This window comes from Brachycentrus maculatus, unplaced genomic scaffold (genome assembly GCF_059751285.1).
Source record: "Brachycentrus maculatus isolate JH-2025_06_01 unplaced genomic scaffold, ASM5975128v1 h1tg000056l, whole genome shotgun sequence".
Classification (NCBI taxonomy): Eukaryota; Metazoa; Arthropoda; class Insecta; order Trichoptera; family Brachycentridae; genus Brachycentrus; species Brachycentrus maculatus.
In genome coordinates, this window is record NW_028280810.1 from 971,258 (window position 1) to 989,350 (window position 18,093).

At 36.2% G+C, this 18,093-nt stretch overlaps 1 protein-coding gene across 2 annotated transcripts in view; it reads right to left on the reverse strand.

The window, feature by feature from the left end:
* The window catches only part of Galphao (G protein alpha o subunit), a 188,922-nt gene extending 172,244 nt beyond the window's left edge, over positions 1 to 16,678 (reverse strand). The window contains exon 1 of one of the 2 annotated variants that reach the window (XM_088278331.1): positions 16,268 to 16,678. In XM_088278331.1, coding sequence (XP_088134457.1) covers positions 16,268 to 16,385 — 118 coding nt within the window. In that variant the 5' untranslated portion in view covers positions 16,386 to 16,678. Of the gene's footprint in view, positions 1 to 9,284; positions 9,983 to 16,267 lie in introns of those variants that run through there. The other variant, XM_088278330.1, reaches the window with a different exon arrangement.
* Positions 16,679 to 18,093: the final 1,415 nt, after the last annotated feature.

Here is an 18,093-nt window from a genome sequence, read left to right on the forward strand (position 1 = left end):
TAGTGCCCGCTACTCGCACTCAGTCGCCACATGACGGCGCGTTGGCACGGACGAGTTATCCCTTTGACTCAGTTGGTGGCGAGTTAGTACTTGCCGCGAACCGTGTACTACGATTTCCATACAGATATGAACTGGGGTCTTTCATCCACCTTCGGATCACGTTTAATTTTTTAATGATCAGTACGGGAAAGGTTAACAACGACGTTGACCTGTATGGCATTGGCTTGTTCTAAAATGTACTACAAAAGGCGAGCGATATGACAATATTTCTTAAAGGAAACCAAAGTGTACCGTCACATATTCGGTGTCAATCCTAGCACGGAGGTTGATTATAATCAGTTACACGTTTCGAACACAAGAAGAGTATATTTAAATAACAATCGTACTCGTTTCCTTACAAAATTCTCGCAAAGGCGATAAGTTCAATGTAAACTCTCGTTAAAATGGAATACTCGGATGAATACGTAATTTGGAAGAAAAAATCCGTGTATTACCACTAATACATTTTTCAGATAAATATCACTGCTATTCTGTCGTCCTTATAAAAAATTTGGGACCTCAAAAATTTACAAAAAAAGTTTCTGATCAAAATCATTATAAAATATTATGTTTTTAAAAATAACACCGGTTTTGAAATTTTGAATATATTTTTTAAAAGAAATAACCCGCAAAGCCTCTACATTTAGAGGCTTGTCTTTAGGTAAAATAGTAAGGATAGGGAAGGTAAGTGTGAAAAATACATCACAAACACCCAGACCAATTGAAAACAAATATTGATTGAATTTATTTTGCACACGGCAGGGATCGAACCCGCAACGCCAGTTAGTCCAGATTCTACCCAACTACGCCACAGCGCCTGTCTGGCATTTAAAAAAATATATATCATATGTACACCATTATTATTTCATAATACAAATGATCTGCAGCTTATTATAGGTTGTACCTACGTAATTTGAGGGAGTATCATAAATGTGCTAAAAATTAGGGCAAATCGGTCATGAATTACTCTACAAATACTAGCAAAAAATAAATATATGGTGTACTGCAAGAATGGTTCATCTTTGTACATATTATTATTTAACGATTTCATTTGTGTTCTGACCCTAAAGAACACATCTAATAAAAAGAGACACTGAACGCTGCTGAAATCAATGGTTAAGTTGTCTCCATTATATGGCCAGTGGCTGTACATGTATTGCTGATGTGTCACACGACCATAAATTTCCTCATTAACACTTCAACTGCCAACCACTGTTAACTGCATTCCTTAACAGTGTTCAGGACTGAATGGGAGGGAGGGATATACGATGTGACGCACTATAGGTTAAGCAGAGATTTAAAAATATCAAAAATGATTAAAAACTAATAGGTAATAGTTTTCAACAAACAAATAAAAGTGTTAATTAATATAAACATATTGATCTGTGCGCTAAATAAAGCCAGGAGCGAGCGTTTTTTTAACGTATTTTTCAAAACAACTGTGTTAATATTTGGGTTAATTTTTGTCAAATCTGAAATACGATCATGCAGCCAGCAGGGGAATGATAATAAGAGATGCGTTTTCACACGAGTCAGTCTCGAATCGCGCGCCCTACGAATGCGCGACCCGTTATCTTTTCGAAATACCTAGCGATGTACTGAATCGATACACGAGTTAGCGTGAATTCATTATTTTAACGAGCCGGGATGAGTGTTTCTCCCACCGCGGGCCCTGCGGTCGGACGGCATCCTGCGATAGCGGCCCGACATCCTGCGGCGCGGAGCCGCCGAGGGAACCATTCTCATCAGCGCTGCGTCACGGAGAGAAAGTCCAATGGGATGAATTGACAAAGGTGTCGTAGGACTGACCGACAAACCTTTACATTGAACAGCTGTCAGATATTTGAGAATTTAGAGTCGATTTCGTAGGGTCAGAATGCACGTTTAATTCTCATTCCCACGAGTAGAACAAACTCTAAACAAGTTCATATATTTATCGTTCATCAAAATTGGTCAACGATGAATATGGTAATTGTTCTACACGACATTGTCAGCACTGAGATCACGTTCATAGTAAGTCGATATTCATATCATGGTGTGTCCCAATTTTCACATAATTTGTCTTAGACTTGAGCTTTGATCTTTCCCTTTTCCCCTTTTCCTTACTCCCGCCCCTCTTCCAGATGTTTATATTCAATTACATACGTGAAATTTAGTAAATGAAATGTTACAAATACCTGTTTTTTGTTACTCATTAATGTATTTATGTAACTGTTCCGTAAAATTTTCAAATAAAATAAAAATCATTGATTCGACCGTCACTTTGTGGTATAATCTATCCATTTTTAATTTAAGTGTTACTCAGTAAATACTACATTAAAAAAAATATATAAAAGAAGAAACAGCTCCTACCCCCTCTTCAACCTTCAACATCCCAAGGACACAACTCCTTGACACAACAAAAATATACACAAATTATAATCCAAAATAATATACTTGAAGACTTGCTCAACACGCAATACGATGAAAAGATATGCGGAGATCGCGTATGCATGAGGGTAATAAATGTATCGCGTTTCCCTTTTCTAAGCTTTCAGCGTGTAGCGAGTCACTGGATGGTGTAGTTACGATCGGTGTTTATTACACTACTTAGTCATTCATCGCAATCATTCCGCGATTGTACATCATACGTCGTATATCATGTACATGTTCGTCGGGGAGCTCTGGAAAGTACGCTACTCCATTAGCCGATTTGCATTTGGCGGACGTGCAATAATGAAATGCCAGCACTCCGATAATGTACCAAGTTAGTGGAACTTATCGCTTCGAACGAAACGGTCAATGGCCCGAACTGCGACCAATATGCTAGATTATTTATAGATTTTCTCGAGTATAAGAAAGTAACACTCGATAATAGCGGTATTCAGTGATGCTGTTGAAATTTGAATTTGTGACAAAAAGTCTCAAAATGCTACGCATCCCATGGACCGATATGATCAGCAACGAAAATCTGCTCCAAAGAGCGAGAGCGGGGAGACAGCTGCTGACTGATATCAAAGTGTCCTATCTGGGGCATGTGCTGAGAGGAGAAAAGTACGAGCTATTGTACCTAAGATTTATGTACATCACTTCACAAATGACTAAATCTTTAATGTATTAGATTTTATTACGTCAAAATGTAAAAATATGGCGTGTTGAATCGTAAAAAAAATATTGAAATTTTTGTCTTTTTTTTCGAAAAGCGGTAAATACGAATAAATAGAAGAAAATAATAATAACACACTATTATAAGAACAATTACATTTATTGATTCGGTAGTCACTTTGTCGTAATATCTATTCATTTTTAATTTAAGTTTTACTTGGTAAATATCACTATGTCTTAAAATCTATTGTGACACTTTTCCGATGCATTCCGCATCATATTCAAACACCGTAATGCATCGAAACACGTGTTACAATACATTTTAAGAAATAGTGGTATTAACCACGTAAATTTTAAATTAAAAATGGAGATATTACAAAAAAGTGACTGCCGAATCAATAAATGTAATTATTGTTTTGATAATATGGTGTTTTTATTATTTCCTACTAATATTCGATAAAAAATCTTAATACGTCGAACATTGACAGTCACTAGGCAAGTCCTAGAAAAAGACAGTTAACAGCTGTTGTCATCAGCTGACTGGATGATGGGACGAAGTTCCGTTAGAACGAATTTCGTTGTAGTAAAAATGAGTCAAAAAACGTCATTTAAGAATACTAATAGAAACATAATGCCGATATTTCGGTATTTGCAGGAGTGTAGTCATCGTTGATTGGTTACAAACGTAACGAACCAGTTTCTAAAGATGATTTAAGATAGGTTCTAGGAAAATTCATTCAAGGAAAAGTGAGTCATCCATTAGTCATTGACGAATTTACCAAATAATTTTAGAATGCAAATAGCGGAACATAATTGGCTATATAACATACCTACCACATGCAAATGCTATAGCTGATTTTTTTTAAACACCGTTTACATGAAGAAAAAGGGCTTTTATAATTTCTTCAATGTTCAAACCCTTATCTGCATCCGATGGTGCATAGGACACTGCATCAAATAAATGCAGTGTTATCTTGATAGTTACACATGAAGACAAGGTGATCAGCCCTCCGATTCAGGTGATATTGCATAAATAATAGAGTGAATTTGACTCCCCTATGGAAATCGAACACGGGACCTCCAGTACGGTAGCCTAGCGTGCTAACCATACACTACGGAGGCGGACAAATCTAGAAGATTTTTATAATATAGAAAAACCAAACTCTTGTCATTTCATTATTTCGTAAGATCACTTTACCTATAGCAGTTGTAGCCAATCGAAACGTGAGACGAGCTATGTATTACGTTTATCTCCAAAATACCATATAACAACGCGTCTAACAACCTATTTATCATAATTTTAATGTGCACCTCAATGGATACGATTGCCAGCATCTCGGTTAGGACAATAACACAAACGCGAATCTCCGACGACATCCGTCACAGTGTCAACAGTCGGCAGTCTCCGCGACGGGTCCAGCCAGAGAAACAATGAGATAATTGCCGCCGATGGGAATGCGGCGGCACTTCCAGCGGACAGGAGGCAGACAGCATCCGGTCACACAAACCGTTTAAGCCCAGCGTCTCGTGCCACGTGCGACATACTACGGCGTCTATTACTGCAAGTGTCTCGATAAGGCGATGACGATAGATCACCTACCCTGGGCGTCTGTGTACCGGCCAACGTCGAGTCGGAATCGGATCTAGCTGACTAATTGAACTAAACACAATCCCTTTCACTGCCTACACTGGGGTACTTCTAGAAAATTTGGTGATGGACTTACAATCTTGTATTTATTTAGATTGGCAGTGACAGGTTTACTGAAAGCTTTTAAATGTAAATTCACAGTAAAATCGGGATACAATTTTATTTTGTTTCACATTTTCAATAAATATTATTATAGTGCAGTGATTATTACCATACTGATTGATGATGCCATTAACCATTATTCAGTTATTATTTTTTTCCGTACGGAAACGAATAAGGCCTAGTTCTCATTCAAAACTCTACACAATATTATTTTTAATTCCAATTGTTCATTGGGAATATTATACATACGAGTATATGTAGTCGAGTTGTATTCAAAGGTTATTAAAAATAAATTAAAAAATCAAAACTGTTGCTGTTGCTACCGTTTCACAAATTCTATCGTCAACCACGGCCAAACAAGATAAAAATTAAGAAAATTGCTATGACAAAACCTTATTTCCTTCTTCAAAATACTACATATTAGTTTTTACCACAAAACTACTTGTATCAAAACTATTGGTAAAGTAATTATTTAAAATTATCTGGTCAAATTATAAGCTTAAATAATAAAAAAATGAAAATGATATTTTCTGGCGTCTCTCATGTGTGTGATTATAATTCAGGATTCGGACCTTACATACTAATAAAAGAGTTTCTGCTAAAAAAAAGTTTCTTTTCATCTCGCCAATAATTATTTTAAAACTATTTTACAGCCCCTATCATAATAGTATCATAGCCCTATTTTTCAGGCGGTTTTTAGGAGACTTCAGAGGATCTACCAGAAAACAATCAATGTCCAATAAAACGGATACCTTATTGTCAGTTGAGTCGTAATTGGCCAAAAATTAAAACCCGTGTAAGCTAATAGTAAATTTTGATAAATATTATTTATCAGCAATAATTATTGTCAAAGAATACGAGGCCATTGTGATAAATAAATATCTATGCAATTACATAAATATTCGTTTATTTGCAAGGAATGAAAGTCAAACGCAATCAATAATTGAAAACATTTTTTAAATAGGTCAATATAATATCTGTTAGGTCATTGTTATATTTTTCTATACATGCTTATTTTGTTTTAAAAGCGAACAAAAATGACTTCAAGCAAACACATCCAAGCAAGCAATCTTCCATAATATAACAGTGTACGATATGTGGGGAGCACATATCGCTCACTCCTTTCAAGAACGTCATAAATCAAAATACTTGATTTTTCAGGAGAACGTTTTTAAAGTTTAAAAATATAATACAATGTATTCAAAATAAATATCAAGCCACTTATTGAACTTTTTACTGTGCAACAGATCTTTTTAGGTAAAACCTGACGGTTTTTTCTACATTTGAAAAATATTTAGTATTTAAAAAAAAATAATTAAACAATACCCTTTCTTCAAAATGCAAAAAAACAACATTTTCTGCCCTGTAGTGGGTAAATATTAAGTTAAATATATGCCGGTTTTGCTGGTATATATATATAGTACATTTTCTGGGCATTCCTAAAACATGCACAACTGAAAATTGACGATTTTTGATTTATGACGTTCTTGAAAGGAGTGAGCGATATATTGCCTTGGTCGAGAAGACAATATGATTTATAATTTTATATGCCAATCCAGAATGAGTTGTACAAGTATTGTACCTACTAGTAACTTTTGTTGTACTGTAATGAATAATCTACTAATGTTCAACTAGTGAATTGAAATACTGTTGGAATTGTGCTGGAAAAGGATGTTGCGTATACCGAACACCGCACAAATGTCTCATCCTTAGTGGAACTCCACACTATGGAAAGTCTGTCATCAAATCTGCCCTTAACTCTTGAATCTTTCGATACTATGGACAGCTGAGCTTCGAGAAGAATCTATGGAATGAATTAATGTCAGGCGCCAGGTCAAATGGTAGCTCAAGATATGCGCTGGAGGGACCAAATACAGAGGTTAACAAGCTCTGAAGACCTGAAGTAAGGTACGACATACAGCCTTGGCCATATGTAATAGGCACCCCCTACAGAATTTGGTTTACGTCTTTAAGTACTACGATTCATGGAACTCTTGTTTTTTTTTCTGCAAATTTTATCGTATTTTGATGGATTTTACGTATTACTTATTACCTGCTATCCCGACCTACGACAGTTAGGGGCGTGGTTTATTTAAAAACACTTATTTCAAGGGTCAGTTTTATATGTGAAACATTGCTCTCCAGTCATTTTAAACAGTGAATAAGTATATTTTTTTTGTAGTTTTCATTTAAGCCTATATTAAAATGTCAAAAAACGTGATTTGAATGAAACTGAGCGGTCTCAAATAATTTTATTGAATTCAAAACGGTTGACCCGTGTTAAAATAGCTAAAAAAATGCTCCCGATGTGCGGTCCAAACAATTTTTTAAATATTTTTAAAATCCGGTTCTTATGAAAACAGCCAAAAACTGTCAGAGGTATTTTTCGCCCTTGAGGTATTTTTTTACGAAAATGGCGCTACATAAGTTATCCAAATTTATTATTATTATTATAAACAGATTCCGTAGGGGGTGCCTAATACATATGGCCAAGGCTGTCAACGATCATGTCTAAATGGCGAGTCAACGATCGAGAAGAATAATTGTATAAAGAATTGTAGCAAAATATTACGTAAAAGATATTTTATACGCGTGTCAAGTATGTACATTGTACATAGAAGTCAATCTACCTGCATGCTGTGTGGATATACCATATTAGTACTTGAATAAACTAGGAGGTACCTTCTGTACATAACATCGTGTGCGACCTCAAGTGGTACGGACTTACACCGAAGGAAACCTCTATTGATATAAAATATCATCGTTTAAAAGAGGTGAGAGCATTGGAAACAAATACAGCAATCTCCAAAACAATAGTTTGGAACTAGTTAGCTTGGATATGAATACGAGTACTATACAATCCTTGGATGCCTAATTTGAAGGCTAGCAATTGCTAGTTCTTGAAGAAAATTAAAGTACGGGTGGCGCAAAAACAATCATGCAAATTTGTTTTTCAATAACCTTTTTACTAAATAAAAAAAAAAAAGATTTTCAGTGATACAAATCTTTATTGGGGCTTTCACAATTTTTTCTGTTAAGTGGAAAAGATGATATCTGTCAAGTGGCTACCGCCAGTGTTGATACACATTTGTGCCCGATTTATCAATATGTTTGTATACTGCAACTGTCTACTTCACAAATGTCAAATACGATTGATGTACGACCCCAAATGCAAAAATTATAACATCTTCTGATAGGATTATTAATTTTGCAGCACCCTGTACATACATACCCATATTTTATTTCGAATTAGATTACTTTTCATTATATTAGCAAAACTGTTATATCTATACTTCGCTGTTGGCTCCAGGAGGTAAAAACGATCATAAGAGAATTTTTCACTTTAATATTGACTTAATATTAAAATGGACTAATACCTTACTAAATCCCAGAACTAATCACATCCTCTGGTGCCCTTTGTACCGTCAGGTGAGTAGGAATTGGAAGAATATTATCACTTATTTTTCCCTTAATTTCAAAGTAATTGAACGATTTTTGATATGCCAAAAATCACGCAAATCTTTTGTTTTTTTTTTCGAAAACATCCGTATGAATTTTCTAATATTGCTTGATATACTTATATATATATACTTTTGTAATCAGTACACTACATTTTTCGGCTAGCATATTTTTTAACTCTTTTATTTCATTTGGCGAAGTTTGACCATTATTTCATTACTGTATAATCTGTAGAAGGGTGGTACTTGACTTTTTTCTTACAGTGATCGAAATAATCGTACAATTATTTTAACATGCCCCAGTCCACTAAAGCGAACTGATAGTGTAATATGCTCGACAAATACCGAAATCATGTTGCGTACAATATCAATATTGGGTTGGCGATAAAATGAAATGACGTCTACATGTCGCATGACATACCCACCTACCGAGGAATTATTATTATTATGCACACCAAAACTATATGCCTGCCCATTTTTCAGTACGAGTAAAACTAATTATGTCAATATATTGTGCCTGTCCCTAGCGTAGTGTATTTTTTATGCATATTTTTTTATTATTCAAAATTTGCGATGACTAGGTCGCTTTGGTCATGAATAATAACTGTTATCGAGATGTAGGTAAAGAAAACTATGACCAATAATAATATTGTTCAATAATAACAGACGGAATACAGGCAGTTGAATGAGTGTCGCTGTATAAAATGATCGATCGATGACTAAAACTCGAGGAATGTACGTTCGCCTCAACGAATCAGCACCGCCGTCGACGGAACTGTCACCAGAATAAATAGTACCTACATAGAACACCGTGTAAATAACAAATTCTATGGATTTCTATGATTTGAAATTGACAGTGACAGTTGGATCAGCGAGCGGTGTTTATGTTTCGGGGGCGGCTCGGTGTTGGCGGGGTAGGCGGGTAGGCAGGTAGGCGCGCCGGCAGTACGTACCGAGGAGCAGCAGCTTGATGTCCTTCGCGGCCTGGATGCCGTCCTCCTTGAGGTTCCGCTCTATGAGCCGGCTGCGGGCCGCGGCCGCCCGCTCTTCGGCCGACTGAGCACACCCCATGATGCGCACCGCGTCCTGACAGAATGTGGTCGCAATCTTGTCTCTCCGACCTTCCCGCGTCAGCTCTGCCGGCTGTCCCGGCTCCGCTAGCGCCCAGCCAGGCACTCACTACCGACACCCACCGGCCCGTATGTCAGACGCCGATTGCCGACGGCACATGTAAGATCCCGCACCTTACCACACTTCCGCGGGGCTGACGCGAATCCCGCTCGCGGGGCTGAAATCGTATCACTGAACCGCGGTTTCGCACGCCACCCTAACCTAAAACGGACGGTCGAATACTGTAATGGCCGCTCCGTTGACACTGTCCCGACACTTCCCGAAGTCGGCGATCGATTTTTTTACACTTTTTTAAACGTGACGGGATAGTCGAGGACACTAGAAACGACTGAAACACATTTTGGAACAACGAGAATTTTGCTAAACCGGTTATTTGAATAGTTTTCGACGCGAAACACGCCGGCGGCCGAGCGCTCACTGGCGGGAACGCGAAAAATGGCGGCAGATACAGTAGATACCCGCTGCGACCGCGCCCCGCTAGAACGATACTAACGCCGCCCGGCCGCGCACCGCGCACCTCACCTCTCCCTCCTCACGATCCGTCACGGCACGCATGCGTAAGGCTGAACTACAGACGCGAGTAAACGAAATTTATAATCAAAAGGTTTCATCATTTTTGATATTTTTTTATTCATCCTTGAAAATATACTGTCCGCGTCGTGTCTTTCGCTTTTATCAGCAACAGAACTTTCCACACGCACGCAACTTTTCTGTTCGCAGTTCGTCGTCTTTCTTCTTGCCGAACATCGGTCAGCGATTTTATTTGCAGTGCTTTTTTCAGGCGGTGAAAAATATAATTAAAATAATTTGAAGATTTTATTTAAAATGTATTAATTTTCCTATAGATTAGGCCATTGAATTACTATAATCGGCATGAACACAAATTATACCATCGTATATTATAATTTTCCACTATTATACAAAGGATTCATACCTGCTTATAAAACATACTTAAACCTAGAACCACAACGTAATTAGATTCATTAAAATACTCTACATAGACACTTATTAAGTTTTATAAAATATATACCTAATATTCTGCTGCATTTGTCACCCCCTATATAATAATTATCATATTTTTTAAAAGAAAAATTATATGATTCGACTACTATTCGAGCTGAAAGGCGTTCAACTATTCACTAACGGTTTCAGCGTTGAATGCAATACATAATAAGGCTTTCATATTCTCCGGTTATATAGAAAAATGTATTGTACGACAGATATTTTTTAAATGTGTATCGGAATCGGATCCAGAAATAGATTATCCAAATTTTAGTATTCCTCGGAAATATGTTTTCCCGTTTCAGTCCTTATTTTTACTTTCATGAAGAGATTATGATGAATCCTTAACATTTCGCTTTACTGATCCATTTGTTTAATATACTCTTATCACGGGTGGTGCCACAAAAGAGTTATCTTCGTAATGCAGATAAACTTAACTTTTCCACTATTCGGTAAAAAAATGTGATTTTCGTTATGAACTTTATGACAATGCGGAATGACTACCGATTTTTCAGTGAAAAAGTTGTTCAGACAGAAAATTCCAGAAGTGAATTTCATTTCTTTAGTGTGTCCAAATACTTGTTCACAAGTCTGGATTATCTCCAATTAGTAGTTATTTTTATATTATTTTTTGATATCTCAACATAGATGAAGAAGGATATTGAAGAAGAATATGGAAGTCGGGGCATTTGATTTATCTTCACTACGTGGGTAACAAGATAGTAATCCTACTCGATATCGTCGTTTTCATTGGGAAAATATATAAATGTTCATTATTTTGCAAAACCTTATTTTTTCTTGAAAGAAAAAATATGATTTTCGTTTCCAATTTCGTAAAAAAAATATAGACGATAATGTGTCAAATAGTAGTAATTTTTCTTTATTCTGAAATTGAAACTAAACCTGAATTATGCGACACAGAGGTACTGTATATTTTCTGGATCTTACTTCTTGCAATAATTGTTGCATTCTATGACATTGAATTAAAACATCTTCTTCTTCTACTAACTCTTATCTTCACCCAAATATAGTATATATGGAGTGGCGTGCATAGGGAATAATTTAAGGTAGGCAGTAGAGGTAGATATTAAGGTAAGCTGGTACTACATACTAGGATAGGCAGTAGGTAGGGTAGGTACCTACTGGTTGCGTTTTTATATGTCACGCGGGTAAGTTAGGATAGGCACTGCTTTTCTGCCTATATGGAATGCACGCCCCTGATATGAAATGTTAACTTGATCGTTAAATACACAAAGAAAGGAAATCAACTCTGCGCTTCATTAGTTCAGGGATTATAATAAATAAATATTACAGTATAAAATGACCCGTGGTTATTTTGACCCCGCTGGGAATCGAACCCGGGACCCAAGGCACACACTCGAACGACAATGAGAGTGCTCATACTCATCGCAGAAGAGCTTCTATGTACCTATCGCGAGATCTTCAAATTTCAGCCTGTTGATGGCATTCAGAGAGGTTATACTCGCCCAAGATTAGTATTTTCATTGTCGTAAATAGTTCTACTGGTGATAGAGTAGGCGCTCTATGATTTCCATCAGGATTTTTCGCCAGACAAATCACCCTCATTTGGTAACGCCACACACATCCACCACCTCATACCATTTAACTTCCTATCCGTTAACTCTTCAATCAGTTACAATGCATGAAATGTACGTGAAGCAATACATTTCAAGTATACTGTAGTGGGATATGCTGGATGCTTCGTATATTGTAGAATATAAAAAATTAACATGTTTGTATTTGAAATTCTAATTAACCTTGTAGACCACGTATTTCTGGTTTGTTTCTGAAATGTCCATTTATAGGAATCTTATTGATTTTATAATAGTTTTTTTGTCGCTTTTCAACATTCTCTAGAACAGTGATTCCCAAAGTGGTCTATATCGACCCCCAGGGGTCTATGACAACTTGCAAGGGGTCTATGTTTTAATTTGAATTTAAAATATAAATGTATAAAACCTAACATGTGTGGTTTTTAATTTTCACTACACTTCACTAAAAATACATTTGAAGTTAATGAATTTGATAAAAATCAATATCAGGTAAGGCAAGGGGTCTACGAGATAAAAGAGTTTGGGAATCTCTGCTCTAGAATTTTCTTAATAAACCTTCCTCGCTTGACACTGTACAAATATTTTATGTCAAATTATTTTTTATTGTATTTATTTATCAACTAACTAACTAACTAACTAACCATCACGCCGCTTCCCCACAGGGGTAGGCAGAGAGAATAGAACGCCACACCACTCTGTCTTTGCAAACATTCTTCGCCTCTTCCACGCTCATGCATCTCCTCATACATACCCGCCGATTGTTACGACTCCTAACCTGACAACTTTCAAGTATTTGGCATACCTGATCGTGCCATGTTTTTTTTGTTTTTTTATTAATCAGACGCTAGATTATTCACCCTACGGATGACACATCTATATTATTGATTGGAGTAAGCTAAATACCTCACAAATTTCTCAACCGAAAGCACTACCGTCAGCCATGATTCCAAATCTATCAAATAACAACTAACATATGAAGTAATATATCTTTTAATAATTAATGCAATATGGATGTTCAATTTTGGGTGGAATGGTGAACGTTGCCAAATGCCGGGTCGTAAGTCCTATTGTTCAGACTTTCATATAAACACATATCTTCTTTCATATAAATGATAGATGCTTCATCTCAAGTTTTTTTCAAAGAAATACTTGTATTTTTATTATCTACACAAATATTTCAATTTCATACTATTTCTGTGAGCCTAAGCGGCTCATTATTATAAATTGTTGAGACATATTTAAAATTAAAATATTTGCTAATACTTTTACATAGCTAGTTATGTGTAAATAACCTTCTCAGTTATTATATTTATCATTTATTTCTCTTTAAAATTAAATGAACGACTCCCCGCGTCACCAAACACAATTGAATTTAGCCCATACACGAATATAGACTTAAAAAATACATATAAACTTAACAATCGACTCTGGGTGTTTAAAATGTATTTTTTTTACATTCACCTTCCTTGTTCTTACTATCCAACCTGCAGACAGCCTCTAAAAGTAGAGGCTTTAGGCTTATTCCTATTTAAAAAAAGTTTTTTCTTGTTGCGTAATTTTTTTTTCATATAAGTATCTTTAATATTATCGCTCTCCTGACTGGCTGTCTTATATGCGTTTCAATACATTTTACCGGAGAGCGTATTTAGTGTTTGCTGTTATTACTATGAATTAAAACGGAAATACTCAGGAGATTGTTTTAAAAAGTTCTTTTTGTTTTTATTTTTATCTAAAATTAAACAAATTTAGATTTTACTTTATATTTATTAAATTAAACTTTTTAAAGCAGGTACATTTTTTTTAAATTCATATATTTTATGCATATGGTACATGTGTAAAACGGTGAAAGATAGAGGTATACTTTAGAGAGCATGTGCATGGATGGAAAATTTTAATAAACCTGATTATTTCGATTCGGCCGCCCTTTGTAGCTATGTCTATTTTTAATTTTAATTTCTTTTCCCGTTATTTTTAATTTCGACGAAAAACGGTGATATTAGTTCGGTGCAGATAAGGCTGGAACTACGGGACGTATTAGGGTTGATTGTTTATGCAAATTCGATAGACTATTAAGTATACAAGCAGGGAGCTCTGGTGCTACCTGCTACATATGGATTGAACTGGGTCTTGCCGCACTAGGGGCAGTAATTAATCAATTATATAATGTTAAAGTTTAAAGTACAAATTAAAATATGTACTTCAAATACTTTCACATTGTTTATTTGTCTGATAATGACCGCTTTCCCCCATTAATAGACATTCTCAAATTGGTGAAAATCATTTGTCATCAATTTTTTTTTTAAATCTAGTACGTACTCCATTCGTAGTAAAATATGCTTTATCTTTGTTAAAACATCTCATTTATATCGATATATCACCTTCATGAGTTAAATCTAGTGTTTGAGTACAATCAAAATTTAAAAACATAAAATAATAAAAATATATATAAAATGTCACTTCGTTTATTCAAAGAAATAAACTTTGGTTCCCTTGGTACAACGCGCCATAATAGAATATTAAGTAAAACTGATTCCTTCATCTTTATCAAAGTTTTAATAAAAATGGTTTTTCAAAGGTCTCTCGAATAATACCCTACCATGTAGAAACATTAGAAATTAGAAATTTTAATTAACCTTGTCGACCACGTTTCTGGTTTGTTTCTGAAATGTCCATTTATAGGAATCTTAGTGATTTTATATTGGTTTTCTGTCGCTTTTCAACATTTTCTAGAATAGGGAATAGGGCGGATGATTTAATTATCCTGTAAAATGTTAGACAGTTATCAAAATAACAATGAAATAGTAATATACAAAGATGTAAAAATATATTACTGACCCTTCAAGGATCCCTTTACAAATATTAACATAAATATGTATATTATACCACTTTTCTGGGGTTGAAGATATCCTCAGATGAAAATTAAACAAAATGCATATATTATACGTTTTTAGCATATTATAAAATAATCTCACAGATACCATGTGCGAATACCAATGTAAATAATGGTAAATGATACTTTTAATTTTTACTAAATTTCTTTCTGTCAGCCTCCGTAGTGTAATGGTCAGCACGCTCGGCTACCGTTCTGGAGGTCCCGGGTTCGATTCCCAAGGGGGGTAAAATAAATATAAGTGATTTTTTCACTGCAATATTTATTCAATATTACCATGGACTGGTACCTGAAGCGGAGGGCTGATCACCTTTCCTTAATGTGTAAACGATCAAGATAACACTGCGTTAATATGACACAGTGCCCTATGCACCATTGGGGTGCGGAAAAGGGTTTTATTATTATTATTAAATTTCTTCAAAGGGGTGTTTTAATTTACTTTTCGTTCCAGTTCAGCTACAACATAAGATTAGTCGCAAAAAGTTGGCCCGTTATTAAGTTTAAGGGGTGGTATTACAAAGATGTTTTACATATACTTACGTAGAGTAAATAAATTCTCGACTAGACGTTTATTTATAACGACTTTGGTATTTTGAAACCGGTTGTTGATCCATATTGACAGCAACCGAGAAATAGGTGCTTTTTTTTCATTGATTAGAAATAAAGTTTATTAATTTACACTTCTTACTAAACGCGTTTAAAAAAGTGCCCCTGCAGTAATGCGTACTATTAAACAAAAATGTACGTTAGACAGTGGTTTTATTTTTGTTGGTGTTAATTCTAACCATTTGTTATAAAACTGAATAGAACTAGAGTTTAATTATCTACCATAAGCTACATAGGTAACGCATTTGAAAAACCACGCTGTAGCCATGCGTACTTTTCATAAACGGCGTACGGTTATCGGTGACTATGTATATTTTTATACAAGTAAGTATATTAATTTTAATGTCATTTCTTACAAAACTGTGAAACCCATTATATTTCACTAAAACTGAGTTTTATATTACTAATCTTCGTTATATATTTTTCATTTGATGGAGAAAAACAGTATTTTTAGGTAAAATTAATAGGACCTGACCGGAGTTGGGATATTTCATAAATTAAGAACTTTATTGGTTGGGTATGGGACATGCGAGTACATGCTCATAATCTGAGGATGCATTTTAACGAACATACATGAAAGATTAAGTTCTTAAGGAGCGAGTAAAAGCTCGTCAGTGTTATTAGCACTCCCAGGGTCGGGAGCGCTATTAGCACTAGAGTCGGTCAGCGCTATTAGCACTGGAGTCGGTCAGCGCTATTAGAGCTAGAGTCGGGAAGTTGGAGCCGGCCTTACCGAGCAGTAGCAGCTTGATATCCTTGGCGGCCTGGATGCCGTCCTCCTTGAGGTTCTTCTCGATCTGCTTGCTGCGCGCCATGGCGGCCCTCTCCTCCGCTGACGAGGCGCACCCCATGATGGCGGCTGCCACCCCTCGGCGCTCTCCCTCGCACCACACCTCGAGTCGCCTCGCCGAGCCCCACCGAGCCCTACCGAGCGCCCGCCCCTGATGCCACGCACGCGACCGCACTGCCCGAGCCCGTCTCACTCATCACACATCCGGACTCCCCAGATTTGATCGCTGCTTACTAGCGACGACAGAATCCCTTTACTTGTCGGACTGTATTTTGGAAGATGCACTCGGATCGCGAGGGGAGCACATCCGTCAAACCTGTTCCGCGATATGCGTGCTAAGCGCGAATCGTGAATAATTTTGTAAAAAATCCTTTTTCTCTTATCTGGCGATTCTTCACAATCGTCCAAAGCATGAGTCCCTTTCTACACAAAACGCTCTATTAAACTTCCAATAAAAGGAAGGAATCTCTACTGAAGATATCCTGGGAGAGTGAAAGCGCGTGCGCGGTGGAAGCTGGCCGCTCGATGCGGCGTAACTTGCACCTCGAGCGAAGTCGCTCTGCGTCGGCGCTATATTTCATCTCACCATCAGCAACGGAAAATGATCTTGGATCTACCCTGTTACAATATAAGCCTCTTAAGGCAAACTTTCTTTGTGACAGTATTTATGATTTTCTTAAATTGCAAATCAAGTTATAATCACATTTGAATTAAGCATTTTTGATGTTTACTTAATGCTTAATGAGTACATTTTTGAGCTTTGAAAGCTTTTCATGAGCATGTTCGTAAAGTCGCGCGGTCGGTGTTGCTAATTGGCTGACAATCTCTCCACTCTAATTTTTGTTTGCCTGGGAAAAACGATATTTTACAATATTATTCCTGATAAAATTATGCCATCGATGTGCTTAAAAATGATTACAAGGAAGATGAACAAAATGACGAGTTTAAAAAAAGGCAGGAATAAATAAAAAATAATTTCAATACTTTATTTCTAAATTTATTATAATTTTTTTTTCATGTCTAGCTATCAGAGCGTCATAGGGTTTGGTTAGGTTGGATACCCCATGTCTCGTAGTTTATTGTCCGTCGTATTTTTTTTCAACATTGAATCGGTTGCTAAAAAAGCGCCGATTTTGATGATTTCTTTTGCAAAATTTCCTATTTTATATGAAATAAATAAATTAATAATAAAACCCATATCCGCACCCCAATGGTGCATAGGGCACTGCATCATATAAACGCAGTGTTATCTTGATCGTTTTACACATGAAGGGAAGGTGATCAGCCTTCCGTTTCAGGTACCGGTCCAGGGTAATATTGAATAAATATTACAGTGAAAAAATCACTTTGATTTATTTTACCCCCCTTGCGAATTGAACCCGGGACCTCCAAAACGGTAGCCGACCGTGCCGACCATTACACTACGGAGGCGGAAAAAGTATTTTTTATTAAGTTTTCATAAAATATTATAAGTACGTATATTATAATCTAATTTAATCTATTTTTGAAGTACCCACTTCCTTCCGTTATTTGACGTGCAAAATAATCAGGAAAATATAATGAGGCATTTGTTATTATTAGAAAGTACGGAGTATTAATTTGATTTAATGTCTTATATCTACTTTTCAACTGAACTGTGTTTCATTTTTACTTGACCCCTATCCCCACCTATATGGTGCATAGGACACCGTATTGGCCCGGTGTTAACTTAATCGTCAGTTAATCGAAGGCAATGCAATCATCAGTCCTGCGTTGCAGATTCTTGGTTA